Genomic DNA, 15,208 nt, shown 5'->3' on the forward strand with positions numbered 1-15,208 from the left:
CATGTGCTTTATGGGTGTAATTTAAATACATATAAATCTGATTGAGCCTCTGTTGTGTAAATCAAGCTACGACTGTTGATGCAATTCCAGCAGTCTTGAGACTAGTCACCCTGAATCTTCCACTGTGTTTTTGATTTGAGTGTTTTTTTTTCTTGTTTTTTATTGTGTGTGTGTGTGTGTGTGTGTGTGTGTGTGTGTGTGTGTGTGTGTGTGTGTGTGTGTGTGCGTGCATGTGTACAGGAAGCAGTAAATTCAAGAAACTGAACGAACAGGAAGTCGCTACCAGGCACCACGTGGCCACACACGTACAGAAGGAAAGGAAGACACAAAGAACCCAGAAGTGACCTCCGCCGGCATCCCGCTCGAAGATCATGCGATAAATCGAGGGAGGGAGGAAGTCGAGGTGCCCCCCCCCCCTTCCCTTCCCACCTCGCCGACGCCTCCGTTGAGGTGATGATGACGACGCCCTTGGACGCGTTGTAGCTGGACGCCCACACGAACCTGCCCGGGAGGGAAAGATGCGGTCATGGACTGGCTCTTGGCGCTGGATCACGCTGGTGCTGCTGGCCTGGGGCACCCTGCTTTTCTACATCGGGGGCCACCTGGTCCGCGACAGCGAGCACCCCGAACGCTCCAGCCGCGAGCTCTCCAAGATCCTGGCCAAGCTGGAGCGCCTCAAGCAGCAGAACGAGGACCTGCGCCGCATGGCCGAGTCCCTCAGGTATGCAGGGCCCACAGACTGCCAAGCAGAACCTTCTTAAAGATCTTGAGAAGTTCCATAGAACCCACATGCCTTTTTATAGGTTTTATAAGAGTCGTGTTTAGTTTACAGCTGAACCCCTGACAGTTCAGAATTAGTACAATGAAAATGTGGACAAGGAAAAGACCACATTGTGTAATTATTCCTTTTTTGTTTTATTTCCCACAGTCTTTTGGTGAACATCTTAAGCTGGAAATACCTTTCGTTCTTTTTGTAGTTAGTAAAAATGCTTAGGGTGTATAAACACTGCTGCTTGCTGCTCCTCTGATTTTTCGACTTAATTTTCCTTTCTCAAATAATCAAGTGCTTTTCGAAACTTTCAAAACATATGAAAATGGGCCAAGCAATACAACGCAATTGACATTGGAATTCGATTTGGATTTTGATAGTATGCCATCAGTCAGGTTTTTTTTATTTTGGTGGGGGGGCCGGGGGTCAGATTCAATGGCCTATAGAGTGCAGTGTAATAAATAGATTTCTTCATGCAACACAATGTGGGCCGGAATGGAACAGAATCCCAGTGAAATGGCCCCAGCATTGTCAGCCTCCCCTGACCCCCCCACCCCCAACCCTCGATTGCCTGTGAAGTCTCAGGCGTGCCTCTCTTAGGATCAAACGGACGCACTCACTATCGTGCACCCCCCTGCTCTGACTACCGGGGGGTGACCTTCAGCGGAGCCGGGCGGGAGGTGTACCCTGAAAGCAGTCCCAGTAAACAGAACCGCCTGGCACTGGTCGCTTTTATCTCCCCATTAGAGACCCTGGCAGATGTGCTTGGGCTAAGGGAACTGCACCCCCCCCTCCCCCTCCCTCTCCCCCTCCCCGCCTCTTAGATACATCCAACCAAGCCAAAGCCAATCAGAACCACTTATGCTGAGATGCATGTTAACCCAATTTAATTTGCCGGTTACTCTAGGGATATTAACTCGGCCCAATTAATATCAACTAATGTATATCAGGTGGTTAAAATGTGATGCAAATTGGACTAGGATGTGAAAGGGGGTTTCCTGCATGATGAAATTTAAGTGAAGGTAGAGCGACTTCTCCCCCTCTGGTAACCAAGGTCCGTTGTGACCCTTGCTGTCGGTCACATGACCAGGCTACGTGCCACATGGTTCGATAACGGCGCCGCCTGGCAGCGACGCTGATGGATGAGGGTTCGATCGGAAGATTAAAGGCCAATGGATGTGGAAAGAGGGGTGGCATGCCATAACCACTTCAAGGTGGAAATGGTAGGGGGGGGGCCGAGAATTAAGGCGTAAGAGGTGGGATTGTTACGCAGGATTTCCGGACAACGGTGCTGAGATGGATCTGCGGCAAACATAAAAACGAATAAACTCCCAAAGGAGAGAGCAGGCCAGAGGTCTTCCTATGGAGTACAAGGCTTCTCACAGCCTCCTATTTGATAGGGCCATATCCCAGCTTTGAAAAAGGCCCCCGCTGCTTTGGGAGCCGTGGTAAAGTGGGCAGAATGTAAAGAGGAGAATCCATGTTTATTGACGGTTATATTACTGTGAGCCGACAATCAAACCGAAAAAGTCACCATGGAGATAAGCTAAGAAATGCTGTAGGAGTATAAGTAGCACACATTTTGTGACACATGCTTTGGAAAAAAAAGAGCAAATCTCCTTTAAGCTACTGCTTGTGTGGACAGTGAAACACGGCCCTCTGTATTACCCCACCATCGCCTGTAGTGGTCTCTCTTTTCCTGTACTGTGTAGCATGCATGTACTGAGACTTTGGGTACCTTTTAAATCCTTGTCGCTGCATTTTTTAGCAGCCTGCAGATCTTTATGGAGATTTAATACCCCACTAGTGCTGCACAATTCTGAAAATAATGTGAATCACAATTCTCTTGCTTAAAATTGAGAAAATGTGATTCTCTGTAACGACGCACTCATTAAACTGCAAAAGGAAACGCAACAAAACTGACTGTGCCAAACATATGATTGATCCAGGACCAGCATATCAACTTCTGACAACAGAAAGGAAATGCTCAATTAGCCGTCCAATTAGGGTTAGCATAGCAGTCTTTCAAAAATTTCCTGTACCAAAAGTGCCAATGGGGTACTTACTTCACTACTTGGGGTGGGATTTGAACGGCTTCTTTGTTGAATGTTTATGCAAATAGCCTGCCTCTGAAACGCAATACAACAACTTCAGAACATTTGCAAACTCAGAAAACAACGATAAACAAGGTAAAAAATAATAATAAAAAATAATAATAATGGATGCACGAACAAATGAAGTGACCCAAGATTTAACTGTGATCTGGAACCAGAACCAGAGATCAGGAGAGAGATCATAAAAAGAAATAAAGTGTTTTGTATAATATACTAAGCCAGCGCAGTATTGGAAAATTTCTAAGTATTACAATGTGATTTTGTTAAATATTGAATAAATATTGAGGTATCAACAGAAATTTCTCACAAACTTGCCTAGGAGTGCTTTTGACAGCAAGGATGAAAATGATTATGATTGTCTCAGAGAACGCATGCAGCGCTCATGCAAAAGCAGCAAAGGTAAAACTTTGACTTGATTTTTAAACATGCACTAGATAATATTGAAAAGGAATAATAATTAAAATTACCAAAAAAAAAATCTATGATAGAGTAAAAATGTTTTAGCAAAACCTAAACGCACTATAATGTCCTTGCAGTTTGAAGGTATGAAAAAGCCTGATATTAATCCAGCTGACTAGCAAAGTAAGAATCGCATGTGCATAACATGCGATGTTGGTATTAATATTGCACGTCATCCATCCCTTTAATATGTAGTATATTAAAGCGATGGATGATGTGCGATATTAATAACATCGCAAAAATGTGTTTCCAGCATTTTTCAGATTCAGTACAAAATACCCGCCTCACACTGTGATGTCATTCAGCGTTGGTATCAGTTTTTACACCAGTGGAAAACCCTCTTGAAGTACCCTACTTTGGTACCTGCTTGAAGTACCAAAAATAAGGTACCTGGTGCGGTGGAAAAGCGCCCTGTAAAAAGAATGCAGAATTATGGGGCGCTTGAAACTCTCTGGGGAAAATTCGGTGTGATTTGATCCAACTGATGTAATAGAATGCAGCCAAGCCATTGTAATTTAGAAATGAGATTACGTAAAGGTGTGAATCGCGATTGCGGTGTTTTTACGATTAATTGTGCAGCCCTAACCCGCACCATACCATATTAAAGACAACACATTATTTTTCTTTTTCCTAAACAAGGTCAAATGTGACAGTGATAGTATCTGTTTAAGTGCAGCACTGTTTTGCAGTCTGTGGTCCAGTCACTGGAGCTGACCTTAGATTCAGTGCAGTCTGTTGTACATTGTTTGTGCAAGTGCCCCCTCCAAGACCCTGTTTTATTTTTAACGGGTTAGTGTCAAGTGTGAGCGCCTGTGCTGAAAACACTAGGCCCTGACTGCCGCCATTTTCTGGATCACACAGGTTACGCTCAACGTCGCGCAAAGCTGTATTGTGCGGCCATGGAAACACTTGGGCGCGGGGGAGGGGAGATGTGACACGTTCTGCCAGCTGATCTGAAACACGCTTCCCTTCCCCCGCTGTTGTGATGGCTTAATCAGAGCAGCAGTCACATGTGACGACCACAGAGGTTGAATATTTCATGAAGTTTCTTGCACAACACATTCTGCTTTTGACAGAGTGATGTTCAGATTTCTGCGGCAGTGTATTCTGGGCTGGACTGGGAGTAAAAACCTGGTCCCCCACAAAATGTTTTACCAAGTGGGGGTAGGGGATGACCCCCCCCCCCCCCCAATAAATTTTGCAACCCTACTGGCCCACCGGTGAAAATGCCTGCTATACTGCCTGGTCAGTCTTGGGTGTGTAGCTCCTTGGGTTAGGCCTCTGCCTCTGTGATCAGAAGGTTGCTGGTTCAAATCCCAGAGTGATTTCACTGTTGGGCCTGTAATCAAGACCCTTATACCTAGTTGCTGTCCCTGTTTTCAGTTGTATCTGGCTTTGAAGAAAGTGCCTGTTAAATAAAGGAATTAAAATTGTAAAACTGCTCTGTTCAAACCACCTTCCTAAAGAGGAGTTCAGTATCTCCCCTGGCATCCATTAACACACACAGCACTCACTGAGTCCGCCCAGTGGAGACAGATGACAGGCATAAGGCGGGGATCCCCTCAGCCAGTATAGGCCAGCTATCGTTAGCAGTGATGCTTCTCACACCAGAGGACAGCTTATCTCTCCCCCGCAGACTTAAAAAAAAGTAACCCACCACTCGTCTGAGCAAAGACATTCCCAGGCACCTAATCTCACTGGACCCAATCATGGTGAGGCGCACGTTTTTTTAACCCCGGTGATTATCGCAGAGATGTTACTCCCGCGCATCCCTGCGGGCGATCATTTTGTGGAATCTAAATTAAACTCGTTTGTTTCTATCCTTCTTGTCGACTTCTACAATATAGGAGTTGATTATCACTTGATATATACTTGAGTGGAGGGGAAACATCAGCTGGGTCTCTAGCATAGTGCGATAAGTTTGGTAGTATGAGTGTGACCGCCTAGCCGATCCCTACATGGGCTTGGCAGCACTAATGGCCCCCCTACCCCCTCCCAAATCTAAGCTGCTTCATATGAACTCTGGTTCCTCAGCTGCCTCAGTGCCCCCGATATAGAGGCTGCAGCAGCAGACAGGACAGCAGCCTGGGGCAAATGTACATTTACATTTTATTTATTTAGCAGGCCCTTTCATCTAAAGTGATGTAGAATAGAGAAGGCAGGTTCAGCCAGTCCTCAGAGCAATTGGGCGTTAATGGCCTTGCTGAAGGACTCAATGGTGAGATCCCATTGCAGACCCTGGGACTCGAACCAGCAGTGTTCCAGTCACAACATACCATCCAAACACCACGTCTTGGATTATGTAAAACAACACAGTTAAATCTTAAATTAAATCATTATGATTTTGTGGTTGTATTGTGATTTATTTTTTTTTGCGATGTTAGCTCATGTATTTCATCAGATGAGATTGTGTTAGTGTGTATGGGGTGGGGGATTGTTTAGGTGAGGTCAGGGACAAGGGTCTTTGTGCTTCTGTAACTGTGGAACTTAATTGTTAAGGATATAAAGGAGTCCTGACGAAAGAGCGGGAAACTGATAGCAGCACTCATTGTTTTATGCTAAAGCGGGCAGTGTGTGGACGTTTCCAAAGCCAAGCCAGCCCATTGAGTGTGTGTCTGTTTGTTTGCCAAATCTTACAATCAACTCTTTGTTTAGTTCCATATACTAGCAAAGAAGTTCAAGGGTACAGCAGCAAGAACTGCCCTTGGATTTGGACCAGAAGGTGCCCTTTCCTTAACTCTCAGATACTCTCTAGGGAATGGTGCTAAGCACGCCATTACCTGTGGAAGGGTCATAAAGGTAGATTACCTTGGGATGTGTAGTTTAACATGGGACATAATTTCAATGTGATGCTGTACAATGTTAAAATATTAAAAAGATATATTTAAATTTCATCAGTTATGTAATTCCCCAAGAGTGACATGGATGCATTTATAATGAAATCAACCATGTCGTATCTAATGAAGTTAAAATACCCACTGATGGTTGATATTTGCTTAATACCGTGTCTGATAGCATGACTCAGAAATGGATGGATTAATGGTCCACACAGTAACATCTGCACTTTGTGCTGATTGGTCGAGGACAGGTTCTCCTCAGATGTGTTCTCTTACGAGCAGGTAAGGTCATCCGGAAAGGCAGTGACCTTTCCATATATCATTTATCTGCCTATGCAGTGTGTGAAGTAATGTAGGAATGTTTGTGTTTTACAGCTTTATTCCTACGATTAGCATTTTGGAATCCACCTTTTTTTTTTGTTTCAGGTCATTAATGGACAAGGTTCAAAATGCATATTGAAGGTTCGCTTGTTACAAAATGCATATTGAAGGTTCGCTTGTTACTGTAGTAACAGGTAATAGTAGCATTGCTTGAATCATTTATGTTAGTTTATATACATTGTTTATGTTGCAGATTTTATAGTAGCATTTTTGTAGGAATAAAATCAAAAGACCTATAAATCCATCTTTGATTTAAAAAAAAAATGTTTTAATTTTTTTATTCTTTATATCTGATTTTTATTCGTTTGAATTTGGAGAAAACATTCTGTGGGCGATGGATTGGCTCCAGCTTCAGGCTGACTGTGACCCTGTGCTGGATAAGCAGCGGGAAAATGGAGAGATGAGACTAATTAGCAGCCACTCCTTCTGCATTAGGGAAAAATCTTTAGATTATTCAAGCCCCTTGTGTGTTGGACGGGAATTATTATGATTATGATTATTACTAATATAATTATTATTAGCAGTAGTGTTCAGTTATTGCAGTGACACCAGATAAAAACAAACTGTGACTTTGACACAAGGAAATCAGGGTGGGGGGGCCGTTCCGGAATACATTCATTAATTCCAGGCCAAATCAGTTACTGTAGTTGGAATTTAAATCTCCGTGGAATTCAAATTAATTTCCAATTCTGTTCCTCATAGTTTTATTTTTTGACCCCAAGTCCGGTTCCATTTCCTGATTTGAATTGGAATTCATGAACGCATTCCGGAATGGCCCCACCCTAATACAAATGCCTTTGCTTTGTGTTTATTCATCTTCCCAATTAGTCATTGGGAAAATTAACCTTCTTTGTGATGGATTGGTGCAGACATGGGAAAAAAACAATAGCTTTGCCTTAGTAGTTATTGTTATTTGTGCTGCGTTTGTTTGGTGTGTGTGGGTGCTGAGGGATTTAAATTATTCTGCTTGAATGAACCTGTGATATGATCGTTTGCCTTCTGTTTTATTTAGTTTGCCTGCTATTTCAAATATTGTCCTGCGGTAGCGGAAGAGCATACCTTCCTAACAAACAGATTCAATGTGTGGGTCACCATAAATCCCTGTTCATCTTTTACATTTTTGTAAGCCCCCCCCCCCAATTTGTTAGTTGTTCAGAAATATTATTGTTATTTTTGTTTGAACTGCTCAGCATACTATTCATCTAGGTATTGTTTGAGTACAGCGATGCGTGACATGGGCACGGTCATGCCTCTCAGCCTCTCCTCTTAGTTTATACACCGGCAGTTGACACATGGACAGACGAGCCCCCCATGTGAGTCCGTAGGCAGGTAGCAGGTTGGTGCTGCATGTAATTGCCGACGCAGCAGAGCTGTAAAGATCGTGTAAATGATTCCGAGAGCGTCCCACTCAATCAGCCTGTTAATAAGTTCCCTTTTCATAGCCTGCCTTTGTGACATGCACAGTACGCGTGTTGCAACCGTCATTCATTTGCCTTGAATGCACTGCCTGCGTTAAACGGCGCTGTTGCTCAGTAATAGGATCATGCCGCAGATCTTCCACGGCCGCCTCCTTAAGTTACCCAGCATCCCCCAGTTATTCAGGTGATTTCGCGTAAGCTGCTCTTTTCAAACAAGAGCTGGAATTCCGAATTCAGCTGTTAGGAACATTAAGCGAAGTTATAATTGTTTAATTTCTTCGACTGAAGTTATATACTGAGTTGCATAAGGGTAATAGAGAGAGTGTAAGCTGGTTAGTTTCTACTCTGCAATGATTAATATGATGATGATATAGATGGTAATACTGATAACAATATACATAATATATAGGTATGACATCCCAATCCTGAATAACCAGTGTGAAGGTGGACGGATGGAACACATTTTGAAAATCTGTATTCATTTTTTTTTGTTAAATTGTTATTCACATTGTGCACAGTTACAATACAACTTGAAAATATTTTTGAATCAGAATGATATCCAGGTAAAATATGGTGTTTGTTGTTAATTAAAACAAAGCAGAAATTGGTATTTTGACACTATGCAGAATAGATTATCTAGTTGATCTTTAAGCCCCTGCACTTTGAGCTGGTCCAGATGGTCAAATGTGAAGCCTTGACCGTGAGGCATTCCTCTGGAGCTGGGGGGGGAGACAAAAGGTTCACCTCTCCTCTGCATGGCTGCTTGAAGCCTTGAGGACATTCCCATTCCTCATGATTCCCACCAAACCCCCATGTTGGAGGGTTTCCCCCCAGCCTGGGTTTCCCACAGTTCTGTGTTTTTTTTAGGGTGTGAGACAAGCACTACGAAGCTGCTGTTATTTCAAGTAACGCAGCCAACTGGACAGATTTCCAGTTCTGGGTGTGGTGTAGCAAACACCTGACATCTGAATAAATGGGTCTTACATGCTTCTCCCCTTGGGCTCTATTGCATAGACTGTGTATTAAATCAATCTGAAAGCACTGGGTTTGGTTTGGGTGACTTGTGTTGCCATGGCAATCGACGCCGCCGGGGGTGAAATCCAGCTAGCGCTGATTGGACTGATAGAGCCTGTAATGGGTTAAATGGGGTCAACAGGGTGTATTCAGGGAAGTTGGGAGAGTTTCTCCAAGGGGGGTGGAGAAGTACTCACAGGCTGATGTCCATTTAGGAGGTGATTTTGCACTTTTTGTTTGTTAATTGCATGTGTATCTCGGTGAATGAAGTCCTTTGGCTTATATTTTGATTTGCTGTCATTTAGTACTACCCACAGGGCAGAGCGTAGCCTGACAACCTGTTGCACAATGTGAGAACCAACTAGCATTACCGGAGTCTACCTTGGGTTACTGAAATAGACAACCATCTATAACAGCTTATAATGAAGTCATTTCTATTAAGTTGGCTTTTGTTTGTTACATTCGTTTTTGTACTGAACTGAATTGAGAACAAAGGTGTGTCTGATTCGTAGTCATTTCATTGTTATGAGTCTCTCATTCCCCCCCCCCCCCCCTCCACCCCCCCCACCCCCCCAAAGTTACTTTGCCGAAAGAAGGGTGGCCCTGTAAGGTTTTTATTTACTGTGGTTCCTTTGTTCTCAGACTGGGAAGAGGAGCCTTCTTGGGTTTCATCATGATGCGGGTTGATGGGAAATGTAGTTAAAAATGTATTGTGCAATCTCATGTAGGTGTGTGCTTGGGTCAAGGGTCTAAGCCTTGGAGTCAGGCATGAATCTCTGTCGACAGTTGTCCTTGCCGCTTATTTGCTGCTTATAAACTGCAGTCAATCATTGTCTGAGCTATGTGGTAAAGTTTTGTCCTTGGACAGTCAAAGAATGGCATTGATATGTCAGATTGCCTGTTCGCCGTGTTCTTGATCTGCGGTCACTTCCATACAATGAGCAGTTATATGTTGGAGGAGACAGTAATTAACCTGAACCATCCAGAAAATGTATGTTTGCTATAGGCGGTTTGGAAACTGAATCAGGAACATTGTGTTAAGATAAATGAGGGTATTAGTCACCCCCCCCCCCTTCATTTAGGACTAAGGAAGTCGGTCCCAAACTGATCAAAGAGACTATGCATTAGAATATTCGTAGCAGTTAGGCTGTCTCAGCATATTTCTAATAGATTACCGGATGCAAATCCAACCCTGGGATTTCCCAGTACTTCAGAGCAGTTCTAGTCCACTAGGCTAGAAGTTAAGGTACTGTACCAAACGCAAGTACTCATCCTGTACCAGAAGGAAAGGAAAGGAGAGTAAAGAAGACTGCAGTAAAGCGTCGAAGAATGCCGTCGACACTGGGACTCTCCAGTGGTCCCCATTCACCTCCTCTTTGTGCTGAGGTGCTGGTCAGCTCATGGGGCCTGGAATAGTGCTAAAGGATGATGTTTGTCAGCATAATGGCATTTGGAGGGTGATGGTAATGGTGATGTGGTGGGGGGGGAGGGGTGAGGTGAGTGTATTTCTGTCAGAATGTGTGTGATAAATAGCTGCTGCCAGCGAACGAATTGTTGGCAGTTGCCACGGCGACTGATCACTGGATTAAGTCGATGCTGTGCTCGTAAATATGACAGTGCTGGGAAGTCAGTGATGCAGTGTTTGCCTTGACCTGACTCCATTATAAGGAAATATGCAAATCCTGTGCGTTCGGTGCAGAGGGCACTTACTGATTTGTGGCTTAACCTGCAGGGTTCCTGAAGGTCAGGCAGTCGGGCGGCCGGCTGCAGCCGGACGACTCCGTACCTTGGAGGAGCAGCTGACCCAAGCCAAGGAGCAGATCAGCAACCTCCAGAGGCAGTCTGGAGATGGTGAGAGGGGACTGTATACCTAGCGGGTTGTTGGATAGAACAGTGTTTTTCAATCTGGTCCTCCGGAACCCACAGTCAATCCATGTTTTTGCTCCCTCCAAGCTCCCTGCCAAACAGTCTACACTTTTGCTCCCTCTGAGCTCCTGGCAGAGCAAAAACGTGGACAGTCTGTGGCTCCCCAAGGACCGGATAACACTAAAATCAAATGAACAACAGGCTGAGCTTTGCTGGAGACTGAAGGGGAGCAGGAGAGGCTGTGAAGGTCTGGTTCATCAAAGGAGGAGTGTTTTGTGTAGGGGGGAAAATAGGTTGTTAGCCACATGAAGAATGCAGAAAGTAAACCAATACGCCTTTCAGCAGCTTTCCTCAGGATGAGCGAGAAATGGCTGACAAGACCAGTGAACCAATTAAGAGTGATGAAGCACTGCTTCCCTTCATCTTATTCTCATTCTAACTTCGAGGGTTGTGCAGGCATAGGTAGCCATTGGCTCAATGAGGCTTTAAAAAGGATACCCGGCCTGCCCACCCCCAGCTGTGGACCAGAAGCTGAAGGTCTTTGTAATCCTCCTGTTTCAGACCCAGCCCTCCCCAAAGTCCTTCAGCGTAATCGGACACTCGTAGCACATTCTCTCGCTCTCTCTCTCTCTCTCCCTCCCTCCCTCTCTCTGCCCTCGCAGAGCAGAGGCTTTATTCTTCACTGTCTTTTCCGAAACATGCTCGGAAGATGGGCCTTAAATGATCCATTGTATGCTTACAGAGCCGGGTCAGAACTTAACAGCCAGCAGGGTCAAGCTTATCTTACAGTGTTAAAAGGATGAACTATTGCTGCCCCCTGGAGAAAAAGCTGGGGATTGGGCCATCTGGGTTTGTCTTCCCTTTGATTATTATAGTTATTATGATTGATCATTTATTTATTTATTATTATTATTATTAGCAGAACCAGAATGGGACTTTCTGGCCATGCCAGTTCACACTTAAAAGGAATTTGTCCAGGCATAGTGCTTGCAGTGACATATCAACACTAGATAACCGAGTACAGATAAGAGAAGAAAGAATCAACAAACGTCACAATCAACTTGCAGCCAGCATAAAATGGTAAATGAGTGAAACAGATGTGCAGTGTGTGGTACAGTGCTGGGTACCGGCAGTAGTAATTATGTAGATTTGCGTTGGCAGATGGGTACTGGTACAGTTGGTTGTTCAGGAGCATCACTGAACTGGAAAAGCAGTTGCTCTGGTGCCTTGAAGTGCTGGTTTTTAGTGATAGGAATCCCATGGCAGCAGTGAGTGCAGTTGCCAGGGTGAGTGGGGTCACTGAGGAGGCCCCGTAGTCGTCCTGTTGGGACGTCTGTCATTTTTAAAATTTTTGCAGTGCATTTAGCAGTTATACCATTTGTGCAATTAATATGCAGCAAATATTTTTACTCAGAAAATTCAGGATTAGTTCTTGGCTCACAACATGTACCCTGTCAGATTGTCAGTCTCTTTCTGCTACACAACCAGCTTCTCTCCTCATCTGTCTGTTGCTGAAGACTGAGCTCTTCTTAAGTGTTATTCATAAACAGCAGTAGGGGCGATTCTTGGGTTTTTTTTGAGGTGGGGGGCATAAGTACGACCGTAATTCATACAGATTGAACAGCCTTATCATTAGCCAATAATTTGTCTTGAATTGGTGGGAGAGGGTACTCCAGAGGCCAATCAGCTTTCAGTTAGGGCCAGTGCTCGTGTGGCCCCGCCCCTGGCGATTGTGCTCATCAGTCACGGCTTCCGCTTCCTTCTCACGAGTCTGGTGGTACCGCTCAGCAGGCCCTGGGAAGAACCACGAGGTTCTGCGTAAGAAGATCGAGAACGGCGTGAAGGAGCTGTGGTTCTTCATGCGCAGCGAGGTGAAGAAGCTGAGCCCGGTGCAGCCCGGTGACCTGCAGCGGCACGCCGGCGTCCTGCTCCAGGATCTGGGTCACCAGCAGAGGTTAGACACGTCCCAGGTTCACTGGGGGGCCACCGTGACACCGGGCATCATCACTGGCGGAGAGGTGCTCATGCGTACGGCACTGTGACAGCAGCGTTAATCACACACAAGGTTAATGTTGATGCTTAAACTTTATTATTTCGTCCAGTATAGCTCATAATACACTATGTACATCAGAAAGACCCTAAATCGTGTTTTTTTTTTTTTTTGTCTTGCCAGTGTGTAGAAAGTATTCTGCTGTGATATTGGATCAGTCACAATTAGGGGCGCCGCTAGAAATCTCAGTCCCCATGACCACATCATGTTGGGCCCCCAACCCTATTATCCTCCAGAATTTTTGTGGCCCATGTCACTCATCTTAACTCCCCCTTTAAGGTTCACTTGGTCTGAATCGTGATATTATTCCTACATTGATCTTTCTGTAAGCCTTCTGCAAGTGGTTAGTGGACTTACAGTAATACACAGCTACTGTCGAGCTGGATTAATCGGCGTACTGCGTGCAGTGCTTTGTATAGTTTCCCCTAACACCATCGCAGCCGTTTGTATATCACACATCAGCTGCTCCACGAAGAGACTCCTCTGGTCGACTAACTTGCCAACTCTCACGCCCCCCCCCGCCCCACCCCAACCTGCCGAGTGTCATGCTGCGTTTCCTGCAAGAAAAGTACTCGTACGCCTCAGAGGCACTTTGTTACTGCACCCTTCAGAAGCCAGTATTTCCCTTTTACCCAGAATTCCCAGCACACTGAAACTGGGCCCGTAATTACTTATTCATGAGCAGTGTAGACTCCCCCCACCCCCCAGGGCATGCACCATCCCAATCTGATTGTATTCCATCACATTTCCTGGCCCTGAAAAAAATTATGCCACCCCGGGCCTCCGAGCCTGCCATAAAACCGAAAAGCATATGAGTGTCTATTTTTATGTATCGCTATTTGTTTCCTCTGTCCTCCTCTGCTAACGGAGCCCTGTGCACTGCAGAAAAATATACACTTAGTTGCAAGTGGCGCAGTGACTTACAGTAGGGGGGGTGCCTCCCAGGCAGGGTATTCGATCACATTGGGAATTCGCATGTTTTTCCACTGCTTGCATGCATTTGCGGTTTCCCCCAGCATTGCGTGATTGTGTGCATGCGTGTGTGGCCTGCGATGGCCTGGCATCCCATCCACGGTGTCCCCTGCCTTCTATCCTGTTTCCCGGGTAGGCTTTGGGCTCAAAGTGACCCCAGAGAATGGACGGACATTTGATATCATGCATGATCATCCCCTTAACCACTACACTACCTGCATCTCTCTTCTGGGGTCTGTAAACTGGCCCCTTTCCCCTGGAAACAAACATAAATAAATGCCCAGGGTGTTTGGTACCACGATGCTTTATGAAAATGGCCAGTCTTGCTATAGCTTTCAGTTTCTCCTCGCTGGTAATTTTTGCAGAGCTGTATATTAGGGTAATAAATGTAGCATTTATATAGGCTAACTGCATATAGCTATTTCCCAAAAAGCTGTTACATGCGAATGTGCTTATATAACACGATTCCTTTTCTGTATCTGATGGATTTAATTAGCTTTCTTGGAATAAAGTTACTCTAGCTTTGATCTCGCCTCCCTGACTGTGATCCCAACCCTCTGTGTTTGTGTGCGTTCAGGGCCATCATGGCAGATCTCTTCCTACTCAGTCAGGCTGACGGTGCTGGAGACTGGAGGGAAAAGGAGGCAAAGGACCTGTCCAATCTGGTGCAAAACAGAATCACCTACCTGCAGGTACGTGTGGGGGGGGGGGGGGGTGTGTCTTCTTCATTCTGCCTTCAGTTCTGCGGCCCTGCGGATGGATTTCATAGCAATTATGCTTCGCCCTACCTGCGTGTGGTCAGTGAGTCAGTGTAGCGCTGCCAAAGAATCTGACCACAGGATAGATAATGTTTTTAGAGCTTCCTTCTTCAGACACTTTAGATAAATATATTACTTAATTTAACTTTAGGTCGCTGTAATAAATCGTGCTTTGGAGACAAGTTGACTATAATTATACAAGTGCTGAGAGGCCGCCTAAGGAATTTTTAAGGAATTTTTGCTATTTAATGTTTTTTTTATGAAAGCCGTTGCCACCCAGAAGGTAAGTTTGTTACGCAGTTATCGATACATATTACAGTACAGCTCATGCATTCCAGAACCCATAGAATGCAAGGTCGAGGTGTGCTATTGTAGGCGTTCGAAAATGAATCACAGCATCCCAGAGCTGCATTTCTTGTTTTTCAGCCACCATGGGAAATCTGTCTGGAGGCAGGAAAATGTATCGGAAAGTAATTCCCCGTATCGGAGTTAAAGTGTTGAGTATGGAGACGTGTCTCCCTTATAGTTCTGTCATCTGCGGCTACTTTCTTCTCTGCCCCTTTGCCGGTT

General features: G+C 45.0%; 1 protein-coding gene across 1 annotated transcript in view; it reads left to right on the forward strand.

Annotated features, from left to right (window-relative positions):
* The window catches only part of fut8a (fucosyltransferase 8a (alpha (1,6) fucosyltransferase)), a 58,618-nt gene that overhangs the window by 35,200 nt on the left and 8,210 nt on the right, over window positions 1-15,208 (forward strand). The window contains 4 exon segments of the mRNA XM_048974319.1: window positions 241-721; window positions 10,725-10,843; window positions 12,650-12,812; window positions 14,458-14,572. Of these exon segments, the coding sequence (XP_048830276.1) occupies window positions 519-721; window positions 10,725-10,843; window positions 12,650-12,812; window positions 14,458-14,572 (600 nt within the window). The 5' untranslated portion in view covers window positions 241-518.

The sequence above is a fragment of the Brienomyrus brachyistius genome, chromosome 14, assembly GCF_023856365.1.
Source record: "Brienomyrus brachyistius isolate T26 chromosome 14, BBRACH_0.4, whole genome shotgun sequence".
NCBI classification, from domain to species: Eukaryota; Metazoa; Chordata; class Actinopteri; order Osteoglossiformes; family Mormyridae; genus Brienomyrus; species Brienomyrus brachyistius.